The sequence below is a fragment of the Betta splendens genome, chromosome 2 (assembly GCF_900634795.4).
Source record: "Betta splendens chromosome 2, fBetSpl5.4, whole genome shotgun sequence".
Lineage (NCBI taxonomy): Eukaryota > Metazoa > Chordata > Actinopteri > Anabantiformes > Osphronemidae > Betta > Betta splendens.
Window position 1 is genome coordinate 9,805,962 of NC_040882.2, and position 27,699 is coordinate 9,833,660.

General features: G+C 46.6%; 1 protein-coding gene across 6 annotated transcripts in view; it reads left to right on the forward strand.

Moving 5' to 3' along the window:
- The first annotated feature begins 4,943 nt into the window (after window positions 1-4,943).
- LOC114844476 (vang-like protein 1) overlaps window positions 4,944-27,699 on the forward strand; it is a 31,221-nt gene continuing 8,465 nt past the window's right edge. Inside the window, exons 1-5 of one of the 6 annotated variants that reach the window (XM_029131877.3) lie at window positions 4,944-5,108; window positions 11,621-11,879; window positions 17,780-17,906; window positions 26,648-27,079; window positions 27,162-27,337. In XM_029131877.3, the coding sequence (XP_028987710.1) occupies window positions 11,809-11,879; window positions 17,780-17,906; window positions 26,648-27,079; window positions 27,162-27,337 (806 nt within the window). In that variant the 5' untranslated portion in view covers window positions 4,944-5,108; window positions 11,621-11,808. Of the gene's footprint in view, window positions 5,109-5,224; window positions 5,443-5,642; window positions 5,702-5,798; window positions 5,822-6,396; window positions 6,576-11,620; window positions 11,880-17,779; window positions 17,907-18,173; window positions 18,476-26,647; window positions 27,080-27,161; window positions 27,338-27,699 lie in introns of those variants that run through there. The other 5 variants (XM_029131887.3, XM_029131902.3, XM_029131910.3 and 2 more) reach the window with 5 other exon arrangements.

The window sequence follows — 27,699 nt, forward strand, 5'->3', positions numbered from 1 at the left end:
CTGGCCTAACTAATTAATTAGTATTTTATTGTAGCCTATTTACATCATTGGACTCTGATTGGTCCAATATCTCCAACTACTCTATCAATGAAAAAAAAAGAGAGAAAGAATAAAACACCAATATGTTGCATCAACAGATTGTCCTCTTCAGAGCACAAAACACGCTCGGCGGCTCTGGCGCGGCACGGAGACAGACTTCTGCTCGAGCTTATTGAATGGAGGAGTCCATCTGTACGTCGCCGTGGAGCACTACAAGGCCATTTGTGCTCCTCATCCCCCAAAAGCTTCCGTAGCATCGGTCCTCTTCAATTTATTCTTTACACCCCCCCCCTCCTCCTCCTCCCCCTCCTCCCCCCCAGAAGAAGGGGCAGAGGGGAGAGGAAGGCGCCGAGCGGAGGGCAGAACCGCTGAGGGCGGCGAGCAGCCTGGCTGACAGCGTGGCCGGTGCGCGTGAGAAAGCGCCACGTTTCACCGCGACCCCCCTGCACGCGCTGCGGGCTTATGTAATGGTGGAGGCCGAGGAGAGAGTGACCATATGTCGGGAGGTGCGCAGACGGCAGGGGATTATGCAGCGGCCATTATCGGCGTTTGGACATCAGTCCCCTCGTCGTCATTCAGGTACACTCAAAGCCAGCACTCCACGCGGCCGCTTCATTCTGAGAGAGGGAGTAAATTGGACGGGGAGAGAAAGTATGACAACAAACAGCCATATGTTCACGGGACGAGGAACAACATTTGGGGCTTTTTGTGCCGCCGCGTTTTTTCGCCCTCTCCTTTATTCCGGGCATTCTGAGGCGTTCGCGAGCCCCCCCCCCCCCCCCTCCCCCGTGCGCTTCGTCCCCGTCGCCTCACGCGCGGAGGTGGGTCCGTGGGAGCGCGTGGAGCGCGCCCGAGCAGCGGCGCAAGTACAGGCTACAAAGCCCGGTCCATGTGTTGAAATGCAGCCCCCGGGATGGGCCGTATTATGCCTGCCTACTTCACCAGCAGGGTCCCGGGGCTCGAGCTGGCTCGTGGCCCTTTGTCTCCAAACAGATGGAAATGGGCAGAGGAGAGGAGAAGTGGAGAATCGGAGCGCGAGCAGGAGGGAGGAGGAGAATGGACGGAGGAGGGGAGGGAGAGAGAGTCAGTCTGTTCTCATTAAGTGCTGTATTGAAGACGTCGTCTCCCCACAATGCGTCAGCAGCCGCGGATGGTACCCCCCCCCCCCCCACCCCCCATTCAGGCTCACGCTCGGGCCATCTGTACCTCGGGCCCGTCAGAAGGTGTGCGCGCGTGCATTAGGCCCCAACGCACGGCCCAATCTGGCGAGTTAAAACGGCGACATTCATTGGGTTTCAATTTGGTTAAGATCTTTGAAATCCAATTGCTGGGCCTTTGTTGGAGAGTCACCGTGAGTCAGGAGGGGAGTTTGTTCAGCCTCCTGCTGTCTCCGAGGACACAGAGGGAGAGAGTATTCAGATTTATGATTACCGAATCATAAAGACATTAAGGAAGAATCATCTCAACTTTAATCCTCCGCTCTAATCACGGATAATGCAATGTTTGCTTTTTACCAGCTCGTTCTGAATTTAACTCGAATTTAATGACTCCTTTACAGCTTTACATTCATCTTTATTGCCCTTAAAGGTCCTCTTTGTTAGTTGCTTATTACTGCACAAGACTTTATGACAACCTCCTAAGTAACACAAGTTTTAAAGTAAGGTTTTCTATTTCCTAATTGTAATCAAAAATATATTTATCCACTTCAGGTTGCTTTCAATCAGAAAAAAAATCGAAACTTCAGCTGTTTCTATAAGTAAAATAAAGGCTGAGGTTAAGGATAATGTAATGAAGAAATTAACTTTGTTTAGATTGTACTTTTAAACCCGTTTTGTTACACTTTCTGTAAAGTTTGTCTCGCACAGTTTCTGTGTGTGTGTGTGTGTGTGTGTGTGTGTGTGTGTGTGTGTGGTCTCACTAACTTAATGTCTTTTTGCTTCGTCTTCATTTTTAGACACTTTCATTTTCCCAGTATTACTCAAAACCTTCTTAGCTCATAAACTCCAAAAGGAATCCATCCATCCATCTTTCAGACAGCAAATTGAATTGATCCCAGCCTCCCCACGTCTTTCTCAATAGAGCCATCTGCGTGCGCGTGAAATAGTGACAGCACGTGCTGCTGATTGCACCACTTTCACTGCAGCTGATTGATTCACACCAAGCCATGGAGGCCTTTTGTTACCCTGTAGATGATGATAAACAGTTTCTATTAATCAGGTGATGATATTATTTTTTTTTATAAAAGTTTACCTTGAAACGTTAGAAATGCAAAGTTTTCAGGAGTAAATTTCACGAAATGCATGAGAAGCAGCCACCCTCCAGATGGTGGAGATGAATTTACGGTGGATGAGTATTTGGCGATCAAGTAATGGCCGCAAACCACCACATGGTGGCGCACTAATCTAACCTCTAATCTTAGATGGGCCTGACAGCTGCAGGTTCACAATCTGGCACGGGAGCAGCCTGAACACCAACACAAATGAAAATAAATTTGTGAATAAAGAAAAAACAATTTAAAATCAGATTTTTTTAGCATTTTTATTTTTTACAATGTTTAAAAGTATATAATCATATATCAACTACTTAAATCCATACACTGCTGCACGCTGAGTTTTATTGCAGTTTGTACCCTAATTTACAGAAATTTGTAAAGTCCTTATTTATTTTCGGAAATAAATAAATTTCCCCCCCGCCACACCTCAACCCCCGATTCCTGCCTCAGCTCTGGTGTTTATTTGACTGGTCTGTGGGGAGCCTCAGGGGTCGCGCCCCAGTCACGACCTCCATTGTGTTCTGGAGGGGATGAGATACGTCTCCGGCTGTGTTGGGCTAAGGATGCTGTTCAAAGGCGGACAAACTATTGATTCATATACAGCTGTGTAATTGCTGGAGGCATCTGTTGTCTTATGGTTTAAACTTGTGTGCGTGTGTATGTGCGGCCTGCGCCTCTTTTGTCTCGTGGTAGGAAAAAAAAAGGCAGCAACAGAAGAGAAAATGTGAAATCAATTGGTTGTGATAGATGTTGTGACCTTTATTCAACCAAATCTGCTCTTTAGAGTTAAAAGTGACCAAATATACAGACTTTAAATGTGATTCAGTGATTCTAGTTCTAATAACTGCGTCACACACAAGGACATTTAAGAGGTTTCTATTTAGTAATACCCCTCAAAAATACTAATGTAAATAGTTTTTTTTCTTGAGCTCAAGCCTGCAATACGGTGCTGCAAAGTAACTATTTACTTAAGTAGTCCAGTACTTAATACAAGACAAGTAGTACAAGACTAGTGCATGCATTTAATTGTACCATATTAATTCCAGATTGTTGAGGGAAAACCTTTTCATGTAGTTAGTTCCATTACAATCACTCAGACCCTGCTGTACCTTCATGTGTAATGCTGTATTTATATACACTTTCACATATACAGTATGATTCTAGAATGTGTACATCTACAATATGTCTATCCTCCAGATGTCATCACCTGAAGGTAATACTTTCCATGGTGATGTCATCAGGGGCAATTCTTCTGCTCGAAGCAAATGTATATTTAATAAAGGAAATTTAGAGCAACTCTTACATACAGTACAATTTACAGATATAATCTCATCCTGGGATGCAGATTAAATGTTTTAATATGTCACACGTTAGATGCCCCTGTTCTCTCATCCAGTGAATAAAGTAAGCTCACAGGTTGCAGCAGCTTTAACAGTCAAAGAAAAATAATGTTTACGTTCCTTTCTAAGAGACCACTTCAAAGGCCTGGTTGACTTCATTGTGTTTCCTTCGCTGCCTGTGCCCAGGTCAGATTGCTAACATTCCTCTGCTTGCTTCTGTTGCTTTGAGCGAAGGCATGGTTGTATCGCTGACAACTGTTTACCTCATGAGCGGTGACAAAAACAAAAACTGAGTGTGTGTGGCCGCTGGGCAGGAAAGAGATGGTGCTTATGTCGAATAAAACAATTTTGTTGCTACAAAAATGTTGTAAAGTGATTAACATGTAACTCTTCTTCCTGAGGCCCTGTGGTTAACCTCTTAACCACAGAAGAGGCTCCAGCTTGCTTCCACCTTGTTGACAGTTTTGTTGATTATTGTTATCTATGTGATGCATCAGTGACTAAAGAAGTCTTGCTTTTCTCCTCTCGCTGTGATAATCATCTGCTGCATTAGAGCAACACTGCTGATCAGAGTTTATATACAGTAACAGTTCATTTTAGCAAATACTTAGACTATTGTCTAAACTCCAAATGATGATGCATTATCAACGTTCAAAAGGTTGGTGAACTTCATCGAGTGAACTGTTTCTGGAAAGATTTGCCATCTGGCAAACATAGACTCAACTCTGAAATTATAACTACAGCACACTATATGATCGAGTCAGTGCTTGTTGTGTACATCCTGTTTAGATTCTTATCCGTTCAATGTTATGTTATTGTTGAGTAACGTGAATGTTTGTCTGATTCACTGTACAGAGCAACAGCCAGGACAACGTCGGTAAAGGACAAGATCCCAGATCCCAGATCCACATTAAGAGGAGTCAGTCGAGTAATGAAGCAAATGGACTGTAGTGGGTCTGTAGCTCCTCTTTTCCTTTAAGTACAGCATTGTCTCATATTTATTTTGCTATATTGATTGTTGCACACTTTGCAAGAGTGTTTATATTTAATGTGTTAAAACATATTCATATATTTTATTATTTCCTTTCTACCATTGTTATTAGCGTGTACATTAGTTTTGCGTACCTATACTTTATTCAGCTGACGATAAATGATCTGAAGTGTTGTCGTCGGGGTGCCCCTGTGGCCCCCGTGTAACGCCCTTATCGCCGCCTCTGTACACACTACTTTTCTGCGGCAGGTTTCTTTTCCGCCGAGGTGCCTGCGTGTCGCCCCCTAGCGCCGCCGAGTGCGCACTGCGGCCTCACACGCTGACAGGCTCTGCCCCCTGTGAAATTCCTGACTGCCAGGGTGATTCCTACGGTTACCAAGGGCTGGCGTGACGGGAGCCTCCCGAGCCGCTTCACAACCCCGGGAAAAATTATCAACTACGGGAATGTCACCTCCGCCGACGAGGGGTGAGTTACGGTCCAGCTCCGCCGGAGACGCTGCCGGTCATGTGCAGATGTGAGCGTGCGAAGTGCGGCTTCGGCGCCGTGTGACCGTGTGCGAGGCGTCGGACGCCGCCGCCGTCCGGCGTGTCGCGTGGGAAGAGCCGCCGGCGCGCCTCGCCGCGTTCGTACCTGCGCGACGTGACGCGCTTTCAACTTCGGCCGAATGCTCGCAGGCGCGCGCGCACGGGAAGTTCGCGGCGGTCGCCAGCGCGCGCGGCCGCAGCCCGGACGCCGTTTCGTTTTCCCCTCCGCGTTGCCGGCGTTGGTTTAATCAAGCGGGTGCGAGGCGAGGAACGCGGTGAGTGTCAGCGAGGTCCGCCGTGTCTCTCACGCTCGGCCGGAGCCGCGGTCGCCGGGCTGCTGCCGCTCAGTCCGCCGCTGTGACCGGCGGCGGCGGACGCCTCGCGAAACACTGGGCGACCAGACGGAAAGAGTCCGTTTGACGGCCGTTTGTTGTGACGTGTGTTCCATGGCCAACAGGCGGGAGAGCGGCTCCGAGGCCACGGCGGAACCGGGGACTTTCCTGCCTGTAGGTCCGCCCACCTGCCGGGTCACAGGTAGGGCCGGAGAGGGCGAGCCCGCTCCGCCGGCTCCACAGAATATGCTCAACGCGTTACGGCCGTACGATATGAAGCTGCAGCTAATTAGAAGCTGGTGGCAAAAATAAAACTAACCAGGTGCGTCACACGTTTAATCAATAACCACGAATGGTTCCAGTTTGTTTGCTAAATGGACGTTTTTAAATACAGGAAAAATGCACAATATTTATAAGAAGCTTAAACAAGCCTTTTACCTTGTTATTGGCTCACTATAAAGAAGGCCACAGGTTTCCTTACATACATTCTGGTTTGTTTGCCAACTGCTGTGCGTCACTGCTCTACTGTAAAAGTCCCCATTTGCAGGCTGTAATTACCTGCGTAACAAACGCACTGGAACCCACGTTGCCATTAAACTACAGCAAGTTTCTTCCTCGCTGTAAATCACGCAGGTCCCTCATTATCGTCCGTTTCCCTCCGGAACGTTAATGTCCTAACCTTTTGGATCCTTCCTCCCAGAACCGTGATTTGTGCGCCAGCTGTCAAGCGCTCACAGATGTGGGGCGTGTGCCGCGCGTGGAGCCTCCAACGTGCTGATTAATGGCAGCGAAACCCATCTGAATTAGCAGCTTCCTTAGTTAATGTAACGCTGCATGGTGGTGACTGCTGTGACCTTCCTGTTGCCACGGCGACCGAAATAAACAAGATGAGTGTGTGTGTGTGTGTGTGCTGTTAAAAACATCAGGTGACTGATGACTGAGTTTCTAGGGACGTGGTCAGAGAGATTTGCCTTTTTATTTTTGCTTCAGGTGCACTGTTAGAGTTCTCGGCCTTTCTTGTGATTTTTGATTTCATTTGATTTTTGTGCCTCTTACAACATGTCCAGTCACCTGCGGTGAGTGTGCAATCTGATTGAATTATTCAGATTTAACTTAAATATTTCATGGCAGCTTTTTGTAACACGCCGTGTCAGGAGCGATGACGACATATTCAGCTCAGACATTGCAAGATAGACTGTAGACTGATGTGTACCTTACATTAGACTGGTTACTGTGGTTAAGCTGGTCTAAACAGAGGTTTTATTCTATTGTTGTTGAAATCCAGAGCTGTAAAGTTACTCTTCAAAGATCCCAAAAACAACCAAATGCTTCTTTTCCCTGACTTGCTATGCGTGTTTATAATGAGAATTGTGGTTGCGAGCTCGTTTCATAAGTTCGGGGAGGTGGCGACCTTGGACTCGTGCTTTAAGCTCGAGGTCAAACTTCAATTTAATCGGCCTGTTTGTTTATCTCAGCATCTCGACCCCATCGTCTGTCTGTGTCCAGTACGATAGAGATCTCAGTAGCTCATTGGCATTCAGCCTGGGGTGGGGGTGCAGTTATCGCATCGCTAAATAACCTCACTGCAGCCATCGACCCCTGTAAGGATTAGCTTATCGCGGTTGCCTGGTAACAGCAGTATACTGCAACAGGTAGAGGCCCAATCAATAAGGTTCAGGGCTGGTGTCAGACAGGAAGTAGGTCGACATCAGCTCCAGCTTCCTGCTTGTGCCTCTGTTTGCCGTCTGAGTGGCTCAACTGAGGAATGCTGATTGAATTCCACACATTTAACGGCCCTCATCACTCTCTGGTGGACGCCGTTGCGGTGAGCATGTGACCGGGCCAGACTCCCACACTGACTTGTTTCCACGTCGCCTCATGTCCCGGCACGTCCCGTGACTGCGTCCGTCTCTTGCGGAGCTGCAGTCATTATTGTGAGCTGGTCGTGTCTCATCATGGTGGGGGGCGTGGGAGCGTAATGATAATAGAGGCAGAGCTACGAGGGCGTCGTGGTGCAGAGGAAGGAGGCGAGAGGGAGGTGATCTCAGATATCAGATGCAGAAAAACCAACTGTCAGATGTCTGATGAGGTTTTACACAGTGTTGCTGTTGTCATTTCCTCAACATTTATCTCTCTTGTCAAAAACATTCTTTAAAATGACTGAAACGGTTGCTCCTCGGGCCATCCAGCGCATTTCTGGATGAATTTCCCACTCTGTCCTGCATGAAGGCAGCTCGGGTGAGCAGCTTGCTTGAAAGGAGGCTCCAAATGAGTACCTGACGTCTCCTCTCGTCTGGCTCATTAGAGGCCTAATTGGCCGGTCCGCTCAGGAAAGCGGGGCCTGCCTGTTGTGTCTGCCGGGGGTCGGGAGCGGGTCGGGAGCGGGTCGGTGCTGCGGCGCGTCACTGACCTCGGGCTGCACCCGAACGCACTGGATCCCCGTGGCTCCTTGTTCTGTGTTCATGGTGTCAGTCGTGCGTGTCCCTGGAGTTTCCCCTCAGCAGCTTCACAAGAGTCGGGAACTGTAAACTAATTTAAACGAGCTGCAGCAGCACATGAGCGAGTGGAAGCCTCAGATATTGATATGTATTTGAAACGTGTAACACCTGTAAGTTGGACCAAGGGAGGAAACTGCTACGAGGATTTGTGCTCTCACTGGAATTTGCACAAACTATTATTTAGTGTTATCAGACTGCACATGTTATGAGACGGATCAACAGGTAGAGGCACGACTGATATCAAGGAGGAATTATTGTAGGATCACAACATCATGCAGAGGGTTAGAGAGTGGCGCTAAAAGATAAAGGACAAGTTTGTGGAATTTTTTTTTTCAAAGTTAAACGCGTAACGCAGTGAGGTCAGACCCAAAGCTTCCCGTTGGCAGGTGAAGCTTTGGCAGATGCTGCTTTCCGATGCCTGTGAGAAGGAGCTGTGGTGTAGCAGGACAGATGTTTCCTGGCCTCACCTCTGGCCAGATCAAGCTTTCTTTCTGGCCTGCTGTCGTGCAGGTGTTTTGGTTTGTTCACGCTTCCTGCTCAGACTGACGTGTGTGTGTGTGTGTGTGTGTGTGTGTGTGTGTGTGTGTGTGTGTGTGTGTGTGTGTGTGTGTGTGTGTGTGTGTGTGTGTGTGTGTGTGTGTGTGTGTGTGTGTGTGTGTGTGTCTTTTTACACATTTGACTACTTTTCCCCCCTTTGTGTTAGGTGCTGTCTTACATGTACCTGTGGGAAACGACTGCCAGAGAAAGTGTAGTTTATGTTTTCGGAGGCATGGCGCCCTTCGGGCCTTGTTGTTGTGATATAATTTTACGGTTCCTCCCCCACCGCTGCTTGCTGCCACTGTTTTCCTGTAGAAAGAGACGAGCCGGCAGCTCAGCAGGGTTCTTGGATTACTGTGGTGAACCTGCTGCAGCTCCCTCCTCCCTCCCAGACTCGGGGATTCCTCCTCCACTAACTTGAAGTGGTTCTGCTCACCAGCCTAATCCGGCGTGGAACGACAGAAACCACATGTGAGAACGCCCACGTATCCTGTTTCACTTCAATAAGACCTCTGAGTGGGGTCAGGGCGGCGCTCGCAGGGAGGCTGCTCAGGGCGGAGCGTCTGGAGTGGTCAGAGGTGGGTTGCTTTGAGAGGAGACACAATGGAGCAGGGGAATAATCGATGCGGCGCTCGTGGGTGCACCCTGAGTGAACCTGGACCGCGCTCTCATTTAACCCTGGTAATCCCCCATTTAGCCACGTGCCCTTGCCTTTAAGAGGATTAAAGTAGGTGATGAAAATGCCTCCGTGATGCTGCCCGGCCTGTTTATCGGCTGTTACTCACTGGGTCAATTCCGCAGTAAACCGCGCTGGTGTACGAGTTCCCGAAATGAACGGAAACGTCTCTCGGACACGAGTTTACATCTGAGAGGATGAGAAGCTGCTCAAGTTAACAAAGGCTCCCGGATCAGCTGGCGTACGGCGAGATGGCCCAGAACCAGTCGAGGGAGGCCCTGTCGCCGCGCGGATGATTCAGGCTTTTAAAATGATTTGCAGAACGAGCAGATCCAAATATGCCGTTGCGCAATCTTCAAAGCGTTTCCAGGAGCGTGCGACTGTCACGCAAGCACCAACGCAAACACACACTCTCAGATGCACCGACGCCACGCTCCTCAGAACCGGGTCAAACTCCGACGTGTATTTTTGGACCCAGTTTCCCAGCAAGTTACAGGATTTGTGTTTATCCTGCACCAAATCTGTAAAAGTGGGCTGTGAATGCAGAAAAAGTTGGGTTTCTCGTGGGGGGGTGTAGGACGGTTTGTTCAGTTTACCACCTCCTTTAGGGCGAGTGGAGCCATAAATCAGCTGTAAATTCTTGTGGCTGCGCCCGGAGCTTAGCCTCAGAGTTTCAGCGCATGCTTCTCAGAGGAGGCGTGAAGCGGCACCGGGCCGCGTCCCGATAAGGTCGGGGCATGAAGCGGGAGACAGGAAAGCCTTGATTCACTCATTAAAAATGAAAAGGCGCCGGTAGCAAAGTGTAAAGCCCACGGCATCATGGCATCACTCCACCTCTGAACGCTGTCTGAGCCGAGGACTTGGTCGTCTGGTTAACGTGAGCTGAGATTTAATATCTGCTATATTTGTCCTCTCCTCCGCAGGGTTTACGGCTGTTCAATACCAGCGTAGGCGGGCGCTTCTCAGGGCTGAGTGTGTTGATTTAGGTTCCTTTGTGTAAAATTTAAACCACTTGTGCTTTTAATGCTCACAAATGTTCATCCTTTGGTCTGAGACTCTGCGCCTTATGCGTTTTTACAGCAGGCCTCGGGCTGGCTGCCTCTCGTTTCCGTTGTGCACCTACTCAAATATGTAGTTTTATTCTGAGCTGGAGCCAAATCTACCTCCTTTAAAAACCTCTGCAGCTCCATCTCCTTCTCACGTGTACTAAATCAAGTGCACTCAATAAACAGCCTCTTTTATTAATGCCGCTTTTAAAGCCTCCACCTGGTCTAGACACGTACATGGAGCGTGTTAGCGTTTGGGCTCATCTCTGCATCTAGTCGTGAAACCGTCAGTGTTTTTACTACATGGAGCAAGAAACTAGCTTGATTTAACTAGAAAAGTACTTCAAATCACCTTAAACTGCCCATAAAAAAGTCACAGTGCTTTGTATAAAAGCAGCGGCACCGCTGAATAAACTGCTGCTTTACAAGTACGAGGCCAAATTGCAGCGTGTCAGTCGCATGCTGTGAAGTGAGCATCACCCAGTTTGGCTTCTGGTGTTTGTTGATGGGTGGTGTTCACATTTCCAAACTGTGGCGTGCCTGTGTGTGTCTGTGTCACCACATAGGAATGCTGCGAAGAGGAAAAGAGATAGGTAATAGTCCCATGAGCAATTCTGCTGCTCTTAAATTAAAACACTGCTGCTATTTAAACGTGCTGAAAATAGCTGCTCCTTCCACTCATAAGCCTGAATTTCGAATGTCTAAACATGCTCGAAGTTTCATTAGATGTTAAGAAAGGTCTGATTTGCTGCTTGTGAGGCATTCAGGGACTGTAGGTTGAAAGTGTTGCTGCGTGAGGTTAGTTCCAAAATCCTGAATTCAATGCTGCGTACAGCACTTTACACATGAGGTAGTATTTAGCGTTACAGGCTACAAGAGTGTGTGAAAGACGACGCACAGAAAATCATTAAACCATTTGACTTCATGATCAAAACAACACGCTAGGTCTCGCCGAACCCTGGGCAGCATGGAAGCCATGTACACAGTGTTAAGTGTTCGAGGCGTTTGATCGTCTAAGGTTCTTGTGTGTGAACGGCACTTTTGTCTTTGCTCTGTCCTTCGTGCTTCACCTCGTCAGCGTCAGACTTCAACAGAGCACTGTTTGATGGTATTAAGGTTAGTTTTCTGCTGGGGGCGCGTGGATTAAACCGAGCAGGTTTGCGGCTACAAATGCAGATGCTTTCATGCGCGAGAGGAGCCCCGAGTGTTTAAAATGCAGATTCCCAAATGCTCTTTATTCCGCGTCAGACACACTCTCATCCTTGTTGGCTGCCCTTGTCTCTAACAGTCAAACGTGGGCCCGTTTCCCAGACGCCTCGCACTTTGAATTCAAATCCTCCATCTGTCTGCCTCCCCCTCTCCAGGTTGATGTTTCCTCAACGGGCGCCCCCAGGGTCGCTTTTCAAGCCTGACTGCCGACAGCTCGCCACCTCTGTCGGGCTCCTGAGCGAGCCCATCGATTGCCTCCAGCTCCAGCAGACAGCGGGGAGGGCTAGGCTGTAGCCGCCAGCGGCCGAGCGGAGCCCACCTGCCTGGGTGGGAGAGCATCGCCATGGACACGGAGTCCACCTACTCGGGCTACTCCTACTACTCTGGACGCTCCCGGGGATCCCACAGGCACGGGTAAGAGTTCCTCCTCCTCTGTGTTCTGGGATGCATTCTGTATGTATGTACTACTTGCACAGCGCTCCGCAGCCCCTTCACCTCCATAATCCCACTTCACATGCATCGCTGCCTTCCTCTCCGGCCCGGCGTGTGCGGGGCCCAGAGCTCGTGTAAGAGCATTAGTCTGTCATCGGTGAAATGGCTGCGGCTGACAGGTCTCAGGAAGGCGGCGGGGGACAGGTGCTGAGGAGGCCCGACTGACTGACGGCTCAGTGGATACGACGAGAGGGCGGCTCCTGTTCCATAACAGCCCTTCCCCTGACACGGATGGGCCCCACGGCCCCGCTCACCACAGTATATCAGTATATCTCTCTCACTCCACTGATGCCACCTGTTGCACTTGAAGGGATTTTATTCCCTTTGGGAAGATGTGAAGTTTGCCCTCAGTAGTCTCTCAACCCCTCGTTCTCGTCCGTTTTATCGCGCTCCTCTCTCTTTTTTTTTCTTGCACTGAATGAATGACATGAATGCGGCAGTTGCCGCTTCCTCTGCCGGCTCTTGACCTCCTCTCGGTTGCTATCGCCTCCAACAGCCCCCCGCCCCCTGTCCTGAATGGATTCCTCACTGCCCTCTGAGGATGGCTTGGCGCAGGCGGCTCGCCCGCATTGCTCCATACAGGAATGTGCCCTTGTAGCACAAAGTTACACAAAGCAGAAGTGGTCTCGCTTCATTTAGACGCTGAGCTCGAGGAGGGAGGTCAGTGGTTGGGAAAGGGATTGAGATCATGGCAGCGATGATCGTGGTGTAGTTCCCATCCTCGTCTCTTTTGCTCCTTTTGCAGCCTTTCAAGCGTGTGACAGCAAATTGGGAATATCATACAGGCGTTGCTGCCAAGCTCCTGTTCTGCTCCCCTGCTCCTCTCTTCTGACCATGACTGTGCCAGAGTCACCAGCTGGCCTCTAATTTCATATACAAAAAACCCAAACTGTTGCGTTTAAAGCCCCTCGCCGTTAGACACTTTTGCTTTTACTGTAGTCTAATTAGACTGATGCTGGGGACATGCAGGCACTGGGCCTGTGTGTCAATAGAAGATCCACTGAGTACTTGTCTGTGCAGTCCAGATCTGTTGAATGGGTGCTTCTGTAATGTTCATTGGACTTTACTTCATGAGTTTGTACAGAAGAGCATTAGAGCCAATATAAAAACAATATTCAGTATTCTGAGAATATAGTTCAGTTTTTAAAATTAGTTCTGGCATATAACAACTATGTACTTTTATAATGACCCTAATTCTATTCTGTACCTTTCTAAGGTGCCATGTAATATTTGGTGGAGTGCAGTTACAGAATCATCTGCATGCTCTTTTAAAATCTGTGTACTTAAACAAGAGCAGCTTACACACTTTTACAGCTTCTTCAAACTATAGGTTTCTAATCCACTTTGAGAACCATGATCCACTTCTCAAAAGTTCCCCAAAGCCTGCTTCTGTAAACCCAATCATCATTTATGAGTATGTAAATGATTATTAAATTGCAAATCTCATATTAGCAGCTGCCCATGTGGAAAATTGGTTCTTTTGATTGGTATAAGTCCAATTACAAAGCAGCACACATCTGCAGGGAACTGAGTGAGTAATTTAAGCTAATTCATTCAGTAATAAAACCATTTGAGCTTCCTCAGATGAACCTTCTCTTAAAGGGGACATTTATATGCATTATATATAGATTGGTGAATTGACTTGCATAAGTAAGACGAGAGAATATTAATGTTAGTCTTAGTTAAAATAATCTGCGATATGCTGAATAATGACCAATTACCCAATTGTTGACCAGACTATTTTCAATTATGGCCTTTAAAGTTTAGAATGATCCTCACTAAATATTTTAAAAATGACATATTTGTGAAATGGGATCTCACTAGGTTTTGTTGTGTATGCTGCACTTTTTGCCACCACTTTATTAGAGGCTTTTCAGTCAACATACATTCTGTTCTGTTCTGTTCTGTTCTGTTCAGCAGAGTAGGACTAAACACAGTACAGCTAGTACGTGTAAACAGTGCACCTAATTAAATAATCAGCCGGGTCAGCTGCCGGGCTCACTAGTCGGAACCCAGTCTCCAGTCGGACCCCTCTGAAGGAGTGGGACTGTGTCGTTGGGTAGTGGAATGTATCATCTCACTGCTGTGCGTCTGTGCATTGGGATTTGTTTGGAGTTGTGATGAAAGAGTTCATGAAAGTGCATTAAACCAGACGTTAGTTGGTGCAGGAACAGCTTTACCAAACTTTGTGTCATTATAGGTAAAGACAGGGTTTTTTATAAGTTGCACATAGTGATCGCCATAGACATTTTCCCATTATCAGATAAAAGTTGCTATAAATAAGCACTGAGACTAGAACTGATAAGAACACCTTTCAATTTAGTTTATTTATATATGTAGCACCAAATCACAACCAAATTTACTTTCCAAGGTAAATCCCACAAATAAAAGGGAATCAACCTCCAGCAGACAAGCGACCGTCTACCTCGACCGGGTGCAGTATAGGTTTGAATAAAAAGAATTTAGGCATATTTCCATCAAATTTAAATTAATGATGGAGAGAGCTTTCATTTTCAAAACCCCAACGCACTCACACACTTGTTTCCCTCACTCTCACTCTCCCCCGCCCTGTCTTGCTCTATATAACACGTTTATAGTTTCAGAATGAACTAGCTGAGTGTGTTGGTTGGTCCGTTTTTATTTGGCTCCATGACTCCAGCAATTTGGCTGTGGTTGAGGTGTTCACCACGACTTTGAGTGAATGCAGCCATCTGAGACAAAGCACTGCTTTACACAGGTGTGTAAGTGTTGCTCTGCCAGCCAGCGAGAGAACAAATTGGTCCACAGACAGTTTGGCATGCCGCGCTTGCTGGCTCTAGTCCTTCAGATGACATCCTGCTACCACCCTCCCTCTGTGCGAGGTGGAGGATGCGATCACAGCCACACTTGATTCTCAGGTATTAGGGGGAAACTGTACTCTCTCAGCCTCATTTGCACAATTCTGGCCGAATTCAGCAGCCATCTCATCCCTCTCAGGACCCCTCCTCTCTCTCCCCTCTCACTGTTTCCAAATAGCCATCCCTGTTTCAGGACTACACTGGAAGTCAAATTCCATTAATCAAATCATAGAGCAGTGTGCAGTTGGAATAGCAACGAGCCAACTGCATGCTAATCAGGCAGGAAGAGGATGTGGGAAGGGGAGGGAAGGAGGAGAAGGTGTGTGTGTGTGGGGGGGGGATTGCCCACGAGCTTGCTTCCTGAAGGAGGGCAATGTGAACTGTGGAGAGGAGCTGATGGAGAGAGGTCAGTGAGTTCAAACCACTCACGTTCGTGTGCACAGTTGCCTCATCTGAAGCCTAGGCAGTGTGTGCACCTACAGTAGAACTCTAATTCCAGACCCACCTGCTTTATCTAGTGGCTAATCAATCTGTTGATGGTTAATCCGGTGTAAAGTGTTGCCATGGTGATTTCCCTGCTTCTTGGTGTACCCCCTACTCATTTCTAACTCTTGAATAACAGGTTTAGAAGGATTTTTCTCTTCATGCTTACAGAAACAAGGCCCACCCACCTCCTTTCATTGGGTCAGTTTACTTCAGGTACATTTACTTTTTTAGACACAATTTCTTGGCACTCACACAGGTTAGAAACCATTGTCATCTGCAGTTATGAGTACCGTCATTTCCCACAATTCTTTGCAGTAGCTCTAAAACAGTTGCATACGTCGATAGTTGTAGAGTTCTGCCATAGAGTTCAGTTATTCATCACTAAATTAAATGGACAGTCACAGTATTCTGACCTATTAAAGCTATTAGTGGAGGAATCCACTTTTACGTGTTCGTCATGCTCGTTTTCACACACAGACAAATGCAGTTAGTAATGAAATCATTCATTTATAGTTGGGATGCACCTCAACTTCACAATGAATACTAAAAGCAGACTCTCTAGTTGACAAGCATAGAAAATGACCTCATGACCTGCTCATTATTCTGCTGATGACTCTGAAGCAGCAGAATTGCTGGTTGAGGCTCATTGCTCCTCCCTCATCCCCTCCTTGTCCCCCTCCTTCATCAATCCTCCCTAATTAATAATGGTAATCAGCAACAACCGTTGACTGATGACCACTTCCCACTGGAGTAGCCATCATCAACAGTGCTGATGATAGTTGTAATAATAAGTAACACTGATGGCTGTAATGTACTTAAGGCTTACATCACTTCCTAATCTCCTGGATTTATTCGATAAGTCAGTCACAGTCTGTGAACAAAGCTGCAGCAGGCTTTTCAAAATGAACTTTGTCTCATTGTGTGCAGGTTAAATTTTTTTTGTTAACTTTCCGTAGGAAATCATGTCCACACTCAAAAGGAAGTGCAAGAATAGAGGCGGAAAGCAAAGTGGGTAACACCCTTTAATAAAAAAAGCCTCCATGAGGCTGCAGCAGAGCCTCTACTGATATCACCATTAATCACAGACAGGATGTCCTACACATTATGTGTATGAGTCACTGAGGCCAAATTATTGATGGACAACAGATGTTAATTGGCCACGTCAGACTTTTCTTTCTAATCTGACAGATCTGATCTGTTACTGTACAGTACATGCCCAGTAGACATTTGGCTTCACTCACAGTTTGGTGAGCAGGATATTAGTGTCCAGAGACCAGAGAAGCCCTATAAATAGACTCAATATATTTCCAACATATAGTCCTATATGTTTATATTTTCCTTTTTTCTTTTTAAGTGCTAGAAAAAATGTTTTAGCTTCTCTGTTCAGTCAGTTGGTGCTTTTTCATGTAAAAAAGCCTGTACATTGTTGCTAACAGAACATTTTATGCTTTAGCGTCTTAACAGAAGAAGGCGACAAGGAAACGTCCCCTCAGTGGTGGAAATTAGATTTGTCACACTAGTTTTTATGTTGTTCATACAAAGAAGCGACTACCATGAAAGCAGCAGTCCACTCAATAAGGACTTACTGTAGCAAGAGAAAGAAAACCTGTGGAGATCCTCTTCAGTGTGTACGTGTCTTTCTCTCTCACGTTTGTCCAGTAATCTCTGCACAGCATCTTCAGCCTGTAAAATCTATATGAGATCTGACACGTGTGGTTCTGGAGTTTGGTCGCGTGTCAAACGAAACATCTGGATGTAAACAACAGCTTTAATACTAATATAACTTGAAGTGTTGTGTTGCATGAAAACAGGTTTGCAGCGAATAATTAAATGTGTGTTCAAGACACCAGCAGCTGGAGGGGAAAGGAGACGGATGAGGGATTAAATGGGGGGTTACAGAGTGGGAGCTGAACCATGTGGCGACAGCGATGCTGATGCTGGGTGGAGGCTGCGGCGACCCGCCCGCCGACGCTCTACACAGGATTAGTGCTGTAAGTGCAGGAGAGGTCAGTCTGGCTAATGCCGCTCATATGCTGGGACAGAAGGCCTCCCTCATGAAGGGAGCGGCGCTGTGCTAGGAGCGAGGAAGGATGCGGAGGGAGGGGGCTGCTGTGGGGCTTCACACTACATCATTACTCGGTACGGTGTTATTTCACAGTCAGCTGCTCTGGTCTTATCTGACGCAGACAACAACTACATGCCTCGCTGTTGCTGTATGCACGCCGCGTCCCTATACTATTTTACTCTACATATTGATAGCAGACCAAAAAATGTGCTGACAGAAAAATAGTCAAGCAAGGAAAAGATCTTGAATAATAGCCCTCATGATCAATGTGTAAATGGAAAGGTGCCATTTGACATAAGCTGATTGCAATCTACTGTATGTACTTTAGGGTTTGGCGGTTCTGGAACTCGGCCCCTAGTAGTCCTGTCTATACCCCGGGTCTCATATGTAGTCAAAAAATCACAGTTGTCATCTTATTTTTTGCTGTTTTCCAGGGAGCGAAGCAAAGACCGGCACAAGTCCCGCAGCAAAGACAGCCGGTCAGAAAAGTCTGTGACAATAAACACGCCCCCTGCGGAGCCGCTGCTGGGCGACTCGGCTGTTCGTGGCGAGCAGGTCCAGGTAGGACACCGATCCAAACACTGCACCCTGTTAATCGCCTCCAAAGCGCAGCTACAGTAGCACCAGCGCTGTGTGGCGTTAATACATGCCTCTAATACAACATAGGATTGGACTGCTAGGTTGATTTATATGGGATTTGGAGCACAGGAGATTTATCAGTCACTAGTTGAAATGAGAGGGAGTGATAGCTGTGTTTAGCAGCCTGGGCTGGGACAGGCCAGCTGGTACGTCAGGGCACAGAACCAGGAGGGACAGTCCACTTTCAGTGAGGTCCAGTTTGACCCATAGACGAGACGTAAAACATGCTACAGGATGTAGACACAGCAGTCGTCTTCCTTTTCTTTTTGTCGGAGGAAAGCTCTGTGCGTCACTGCAGTAGTGATGGGTTAATCCGTTAAACAGCACAACCCCCCCCTCTAAGATGGAGCAGGCCGAATCAAAGCAGCAGCAGCTTAGCTGGTGTTGACTGTAAAATTCAAACTGCACTCGCAGAAATCTACGATGGAACGATGCTGCAGCCGACAAACATGGATCATGTGATGGATTATTTGATCAAGCAGAAATGTAAGGTAGGCAAGTGTTCATTGGATAACATGGTGACAGGTGTTCAGCATAGGTGCAGGAAAGCCCATTGGTCTGTGGTTAGCCTTGGTTATGTGCAGTCTGACAGCTTTCCATTCTCATTTTTTCTTCCTCATTTATTTTCATAAACTGAAAAATGAGAGATATAAAATCTGTTTAAATGGATGCTTTCTACATAAATCCTTTAAAAAACCACTATTGTAGCTGTATTTGTGGTTTCCTGCTGAACTTTAGCGTTGCCAAGCGTTGGTCCTTTACTCCACTTTACTCATAGTAGGTTTTACTTCAATTTTACCTCCTGGCAGGAGAACAAGCAAAATGATATTTTGACTTGAGACCTTTACAGTTACTGTTATGTTCATGGACACAGTTCAAATTGTTGAGCAGAAAATCAAACATGCTAACAGCAATTAGTAATAGTTTTAATACTCGTGAATAATACTACTCCTGATGATACTTGAATGTTTTCCTTCCCAAATGTTATTTAACTAGTGAACTTGAGTTAGTAAAATAAGTTGCTTCAACTGATATGGAGTGAGTCAACTTGTTGAATTACTTCCATCGCTGTACGGCTCCTGACACATTTTACGACCTGTAGCTTTTGCTAATTCAGCAGCTCTTTCTTTCTATAAGACTCATAACACCTGAAACCTATTTTCCACATGTGTATCACAGTGATTTCATTGTCTTGTGGTCTCTACGCAGCTCAGTTGATGACAGCCTTCTGATTTTACTTTTTTTATGACCATGAGCCAGAGGAATAAAGGCTTTAGCGCAGCCTGTCTTTTTCCATAGTTTGGTTACAAGCAATTAACTCATCAGTCATTCACATCTGCTGCCCGTCGCTGAAAGCCTGAACATGTGCAGTTACTGTTCAGGCCAGTCCAGATGTTCCCACTGCATTTTGATGAGCAGTGAATTGTTGGGCCTTATAAAATATTTGCAGCTCAGAAGGCAGACATTTCAAGAGCTGCTGTTGACAAGAGTCCAATGCATTTACACACACACACACACACACACACACACACACACACACACACACACACACACACACACACACACACACACACACACACACACACACACCATTCTTAAAGCCAAACAACTGCTACCTTGGACTTCATCAAGTGTTGAGTTTAACCTGCCTAAGGGAAAAGATGAGAAACACCAACGTACAGACGTCCTACGTTCAACGTCGCTTTGTTCCCTGACCTACTTGGCGTTCTTCTTTTCTTGTGGGGAGCCTCGTTAGCGGTGCCCGCGTATGTGCTTTTTTCTGCGCAACAGGATTTGCCACAGAGCACAGACGTCCTCAGCGCCGTATTTTGCTCATTATGTCTTATTCATGCCGAGGCCTGCAGTGGTGCTGCTGACAGGGCGGGGAGTGTTTAGCTTGAGTTCGAGTAATCAGGGCCACGGATTCTTCTGAGAGACGGGCTCAGCACAGATCCGTGTATGTCTGTGCTCCGCTCTCCGGTCTGTGATCTCACATGTGCTACCATATGAATGTTTCGTGTCTGAGTGCGTCATGCTTATGTCACTGTCTCACAGTGCGGCGCTGCCCTCATTACATCGCTGCTGGGACCTAATCAGAGTCTTGACTGGAGGAGAGACTCAGCTCTCGGGGCGGGGATGTCCTCACAATCCAGAACAACCAAACTTTCTCATGCCTCACCACAGGAATTCAGAGAACACAAGAAGACATGAGGCACGACACTAAAGCAGCAGAGAGCTGTTGTGGTTGAGGTTAAGATGATTGAGGAATCTGTGGACAATTTTGAGAGATACATTCTTTATTTGATCCTCACAATTAAGAACTACAAACAGCCGTTGTGTCACCCAGTTAAGTTATTTTAGACTCTTGTTTCTTTAGCTTAGCTGTAAAATGCATCATTGTTGCAGGATATCAGTAGTTTCTGGACTAGCAGCCAACTGAGGTTCTTCATGTTACCTAGGATTGCTTGATATGTTGAAACAAAGTGCTTCCATCAGGTTGCTTCAGTTCCAGGAGGCAGGCCAAAGCTCCAGGCTGTATGCTAATGCGTCAGTGTGAAAAATCCACCCCGGGTGCTCATCAAGCAGCAGAGTCTGTAGGTAGGAACCAAAGGTAGTCTGGAGTCTGCCTGTGCTTCATTTAACAGCTGGGTGTTTGTAACAGACAATGGGAGTGACTACGGACTAGGTGGTGTGTTGGGACGGTTGCTGGGATCAGGTCATTTGTCAGTTTGGCTCCACACACACTTGGTCCAGTTTGAGGTGTGATTGCAGGACCCTCTTAAATCACAGCTCTTCTACGACAGAGCCTTCAGTTTCACTGCTGCACCCTTTTCTCACCCTCCTTGCAGCACAGGTCACTAAACCCAAGTAAAGTCACCTCCTTTGTGATGTCAGCTGCTCGGCACCTCCACCAAGGCCTCACCGTTGCAGCAGCAGCATCAGTAGTTGCAAGTAGCTAATCTGCCTCCGAGTCCCACATTTGTCATGTGCGTCTTGTGTTGACTGCCTCCTGGAGCAGACAAGTCCTGGTTAACTCTAGTCACTTAAAGGAGGCCTTCAGGTTCTCTTCTGCTGTGGTGTGTTTTTGTTTCACTTTTGACAATTTGTTGGCTTTATTGTGTCTCTGAGTCGACTGATCAAATGTATCCTTTAGTTTTTATTTTGCAGCACAGTGACTTTTTATATTTTATAAGTGTGTCCAAATCTCTCAAGCCAACAAAGCTTTTATTGCATAATTAAAAATGATACGTGCACATGGAAGCCTGTCACATCTACTTTTGTTGGATATTTTTAAGGTGGTGTTAGGAGAATCGCCGATTCACCCTTAAGTCTGGTTGGGCAGGTTTCTGGGCTCTGACACACATTAGCGCACACGTAGCCGTGCTGGCGGCAACTCAGCGACACCACAGTGCTCATTGGGTCAGAAGCAATGTATGGAGAGTGGTGCTGAGGCAAGAGACGAGAGGAATAAAAGAGGATGCCTTCAGGGGGAAGAGAGAGGGAGAGGGAGGATGGTGGAGACACATCTTTGGATGGATGGCAATACTGTGTAATTTTGTTTACTCCGCTGTTTATTTAGTATCCTGCACTGCTTCCCTTCCCACATGATGGCCTCATCACCCCCCCAGCTTCTCTTTCTCTTCCACTCTCCCTCACTCGCTGCCTTTGTCCATAAAGACCCTTGCATTATAAGGCAAGTGAGCGCACTGTCCCATACAATACCTCCCAAGGCACGATGGGGGAGATTTCTTCATAAAGACAGATAAAGTGGGGGCTGGACTGGAGATCGGCAGAGTCGCAGCGGTCGCACACACCGAGGGATGGATGTGAGTGAGTTCAGAGTCGATGCTGGTTTGAGCTGGATAAAGACCGGGTTCGAGGCAGGATGCAGTCGCCAGCAGTGATGGAGGCAGGAGACGAACTGTTGCAGGTGTTTGAGCTTTGCGACATTATAGAGGATAAAAAGGAGGTGATTGTCACCACTGTAGGAGACACGAGTGCCAAGTCCCTCTCATCTGCCAGCTATGGAGCAACTCAACCAAGTGTGGTAAGATGGAACACTGTGCATAAGTATAACTGCATATTACAGTTACTGCTTTCACATAGGTTAGGTAGTGATATCGTAAAGTGTTACACGCACATATGCTATCTTCCAGTTGTTTTTTATGCTTAAAACTGGGTCCAGAATTGTAGAGGTCCAACATGTCGTTATAAATGTACCTCAAGAATAAACGTATACTGTAGTAGGAGTGGTGATTGAGGAAAAAATAACCTTGTGGAGGTAGAAATAATGAAATAATGGCTAGTTTTCTGTTTCAGACCGAATTAGACTATTTCAAGTGGCCACTTTAAATTTCAATAATTATCTACATAGTAGTTGTTGTTCCCGGTCTGTGTTCGTGATCTGTCTGTGTTTAATCCATTTAATCACCCCACTGTCCTCCTCTGTACCCAGTGCTCAGCTGTCAGTCTCCCATTGTCTCCCAATTGCTCAGCTGCTCTGTGAATTAGCTCTACAGAGAGTTTTTCTTTTTTCTTTTTTTTTTTAAGCGCTTCCTTTCCTTGTCGTGACAAGTTCTTGGCATGTGGTCTGCTGTTAGAACAAAGGCACTTCTAAATGGCTGCGAAAAGCTCCCTGGGACCGTGTGTAGCTGCATTTCTGCACACGCACAACAACACCTCACTTCCCAGCAGCGAGTAAAGTGCACTGAGAGTGGCTTTGTTTGCGGGACATAGCAGAGCATCAGAAAATAGGCTTTTAGTGCACGTTTGATTTACTGCGAGAGACAATAGCTGCTATTTATACCTGGTGCAGGAGATACATCCTTGAAAGCTTTGGAAATGCACGCTGTGTTGTACAAAGCTAGCTATATATATATATATATATATAGCTGCTCATACTGTACATAGCAGTGACAGGGCATCAGTCTTAAACAATAGTTTACTGCTCAGGTGTGTGTGTTTGACTTTGCCTGTCTGTCTTCAGCCCAGTCACTCGGAACCATGATTAAGATTTCTTAGACTCTATCTGCCAAAATGAGCTGTTTGTGGAGTTTTGGCAAAAACAGCTGAAGCTGTCTCGCCGTTTGACATGGGAGTCACCCTGAGGGACTTGAACAGGGGCCATGCCTCAGAATTTCCCCTGCATCCCGACATTCTGCTGTGTGATGTCTGTAACTGAATATGATGCATCCGAACGAGCGTCTCGCTGGTCTGACTGGGTGAGTTCAGAGCTCAGCGGCCCAAGTTTGATCAAAGAAGTGCTTGATTGAATTATCAAGCGGCTGTTCGTTATGCTGCTGGATCCTCTGCTGCCTGGAATGTGGCGAGAGAAAGTGATTTCCTCCACAGGTGGCTGCACATGATTTTGTTACGGCCTCTTGCCTTCGTGCTAAACTGCTGCTCCTGTTTCTGACAATAGGCTCTTTTTCACGCTGCTTTTAGTTTCAGTGAGTGGCTGAAATAAGTAGTGCTCGTGCCTGAAGAGTCTGGGAAAACATAAAGTTCAATATTCACAATTTTTGACAGTTTTAATATTAAAAGGATGCTGTCTGGACTTGTATGAGACGCTTTTACTCATTTGCTTTGCATATATGTGAAAGAGGCCCTAACCATTGCAAACTAAACCTTTGCTCTTTTTTCAGATGAAGTTGTACCATTTTAAAAGCTTTGATGTTTTTTTATTAGAAACATTTCCTGGTGAAGATAGTAAAAGAAGGGGTGGCGGTATCTTTGAATGCTGATGGTTGTTAACTGTCGTCTCTCTCCCCAGCTTCCTCTCTCTGACTACAAATGTCTGGTATGACATGTTCAGAGGGTTGCTTGTAAAACCTTGCCTTGGTTGAATAAATCACGGCAGATGAAGGACAAGTCAGCGTGACAGGCTGTGACACGTGTATTGATGACTCAGAGTGAATGAAGGATTTCACAAGTTTTAAATTAGTAGTAATTGTCATTGTCAGGGGTACTAAACAGATCCCTCGCTGCCTTTTAACGGCCTTGTTATCAAACCTTCCTGTTGAGCTCTTGCCCTTTTCTTCCTCCTCTCCTCACGTGATGAATGGGCCTGAGCCTCTTGCATGGCTCCTGGGTCTGAGGATCAGATCAGCCCGTGGCGATTGGTTAATCCCAGGAGGAAATGTGGGTCAGTAGTATTATTTATAGACACTCCAGCAGAGGGAAAGCCCAGGTCCAGTAGTGAAGCTCCAAAAGCATCCTGCAAATCAGCAGCAAGTACAGTACAAGAGCGAAGAGCCTGGGCAAAGATGCCTTTTTATTGTTTGAAGGCACCACACCTGAGTCTGTTTCAGGCTATGACACAGGAGTGATGAGTGTATTACAACCACGAGACCGCAGAACAAGTGATTCACGCCTCCCCTGGGCGTGCTCGAGGTGCAGCCTGGTCAGACGGACACTGCTGCTTACAGCTAATGTCTATTGATTTCCTGTCTGTCTACCTGTCTACACTAAAGCTCCTGTCTGTCTTACAGCAAGCAATAAGGTCATATCTAAGCATTGCTGCATGGTTTGCTCGTCAAGCGAAATTGTGGCTCATCTCTTTAAATAATGAGGCTTTGCTCGCTCCTCTTGCCTGTTGCATACTGTAAACCACTTCATTATTAATGAAGTGGCTTTTACTGTTTCAGAAACAATCTCCAACCCTGAAATGCTGAATAATACATTATTAATTATTGTTTGTGTGTGTTGGTTTTGTACGTGTTGACAGATGCAGTGACTCTCAGTTAAATGCATTTAAGTTTTAATGTTAAATTAAAGGAAGGATGCATCATGTTTGTTGACATTTTTTGACATTCTGCACCCCCAATAAATGGCACAAGAGCCAATGTTGGTGGAAATGTTCTTTTATCAGGATACTTCTCACTCACAATAATTTCAGTGTCTTCAACTGAATAATCACACTAAACAAAACAAACCATAGCCATGCTCCCGAAGATGTAGTAAATTTTTAAAGAAATCGCATTTTATTTTTCTAAATGTCAGTTGTGCTTTATTGACTTGCATGGATGAACTGAATGCCATGTGGACACACTGTCCGTCACAGGCAGATGTCAGGCTGCGTGCCGGCGGGACCGTCTTCACTCGCTGACCTTTTGAACTCCAGTCGTGCATTCCACCATGTGGTTTACTGCTCGCTCGTGATGTGTGGCTCCGTGGGACGAGTATTTACGGACACGTTGGGCTGTCAGGTCACAGGTCAGATGGAACTGGTTTTGACTGTCGAAGCTCATCAAAGAGTGAAAATCTATGCCCGCAACCCAACAGTTAAGACGTCGCCTCCTGTGACGGATGGCGTGGCTGTAAATAGACACGTTGGCTCTGCATTTTGGGCCAATGGATTTAAACTATGTGTATTGTGTATGTATTTACACATTCAAATCAGTGTGATCCAGTTCTGCTGTATGTGTAGGTTATCTGAGCATTTGTTGTTGCCATCAGACTCACTTCTTATAAAACCAAATAACCAAAGGAAATTCCGTTCCAGAGCCAGACACCGCGATCTGTATCGAACTTGGCTCAAACTGAAATAAGCAGCACATTTGTTTTGGTCCATTTCCAGCTGTGGGTGAACAGACCACACAACATGGAGGGCTGTTCATTTGTGAATTATTAAACTGTGGAATAACATAAATCAGCATTGGGCTGCTAATAAGCGCTGTCAGTGCTTATTAGATGAATTACTGCTTTTGGCCTTGACTGCAATAAAAAAAATCACTAGACTGGTCCACTGCATACTATACATATAATCTGTATACGTTTAATCTGTGTAAACTGTAGCTTCTTTCCAGCTTCAGCCCAACTGCTTGGTTCCCCCTCATTGTTCTCCCACATCTGTGCTGTTTTACACCCTGAGGCCAAGGGGATATTCGCAGTCCACTTCACCATCCTCCACCTCCCAACCCCCTCATTCTAACCGGATCATAATGCGATGCATTTTTTTTTTTTTTTTTTTTTTTTTTTTTTTGCTAAAACCATTGGCACAGCTCTTAAAATAGGATTCTTCTGTGGTGAAAGTGTCTCAGGGTTCTGTTGTCCGAGCTGCTGCCAGTTCGTCGGCCCTTCCTCTGGTAGCGGGTTCCGCTCTCAGTCGCTCACAGGGCCACATTAGTCCATTAGTCGCTCGCAGTGGCTGCCGAGCAAAATGGCCTTTATCTGTGTTGTTTTAACGGCCGCGCTCCAGCACCGCTGACCTTCATTATCTGCGGATGCAGTCAGACCCAGACGTCAGCATAAAACCTAGTTGGCAGCTCGTCGTGTTTACTTTTTCCATTTCCCTTCTTGTGTTGGTTTCTTTCTCGCTGCTTGGCAATGACCTCCCGGTGATTTTTTCAGTCAGAAGCAAAACATGTATAAACAGTGCAGGTCTGCAACAGCTAAAGGAAAATATTTTCAAAGGTATTAATGGACTTTATCAGGATTTGAGTTAAGACCAAGCTACATTCTGTAGGCACAATTTTAGTAAAGGTTTCTCTGTGTACATCCCCAAAAGCATCATATACATCAGTCTATGTTTTAGTATCAGTATTTAGTATCTCAAAATAATACTAATATAAATAAGTTAATAATACTTCTTACTCAGTTGGAAAAATATGTGTAGATGAAGGAATTGAGATCTACGTGTTAACATCTTTTTCCGTGTCCAGGATGACAACTGGGGCGAGACCACCACCGCCGTCACAGGCACCTCCGAGCACAGCCTCTCCCAGGAGGACATCGTCCGCATCACCAAGGACCTGGAGGATAGCGTGGGGCTGGACTGTCGCCGTTACTTCACCCTGACTCTGGCCGTGATCCTGGGCCTGCTTGTTTTCCTCACGCCTTTGGCCTTTCTAGTCCTGCCCCACCTGCTCTGGTTCGACCGGCTGCAGCCCTGCGGCACGGCCTGCGAGGGCCTCTTCATCTCTGTGGCCTTCAAGCTGCTCATCCTGCTGCTGGCCGTGTGGGCGCTGTTCTTCAGGGCGCCGCGCGCCAGCCTCCCGCGCGTCTACGTGTTCCGAGCACTGCTCGCGGTGCTGGTGCTGCTCTTCGTGCTCTCCTATTGGCTGTTCTACGGCATGAGGATACTTGACTCACAGGTGAGACACACGCGGGTCAATTTGATCTGTTTCGCCTGTGTTTTTCAGCTGGTATAACTGCTATTCGATTGGCTGTGTCCAGGATGAAAACTACCAGGGCATCGTGCAGTACGCCGTGTCGCTGGTGGACGCCCTGCTCTTCATTCACTACCTGGCCATCGTGCTGCTGGAGCTGCGGCAGCTGCAGCCGTGCTTCTCTGTGTGCGTGACGCGCTCCACCGATGGGGAGACGCGGCACTACAACCTGGGACAGCTCAGGTGAGACGCACGGAGGCGTTGGTTCCATTATCTGCGAGGGTTCAAAGACAATATTTGTTATTTAATCCTCAGTAATTATATTAACTAAGTGCTTTAAAGCCTCTTGGCAGTCTAACATGAAAAGACATGGTCTTACACCTCACTGAAACACGGCTCTGCTGTTGATGACTCATTGTTTCAGACATACTTGCGTGTTCTTGGTTTGTGACAGATCAAAAGAAATGAGTTATGAAATATTTTTTCTCCAATAAGTAGTTCCTAGAATTATTTATATAAATCTACTTTGCTGCTTTGTTCTCTGAAAACAACATTTAAAGTTTATCATGTCTGTGCATCTTGGAACTGGCTTTAAATGTTTGACA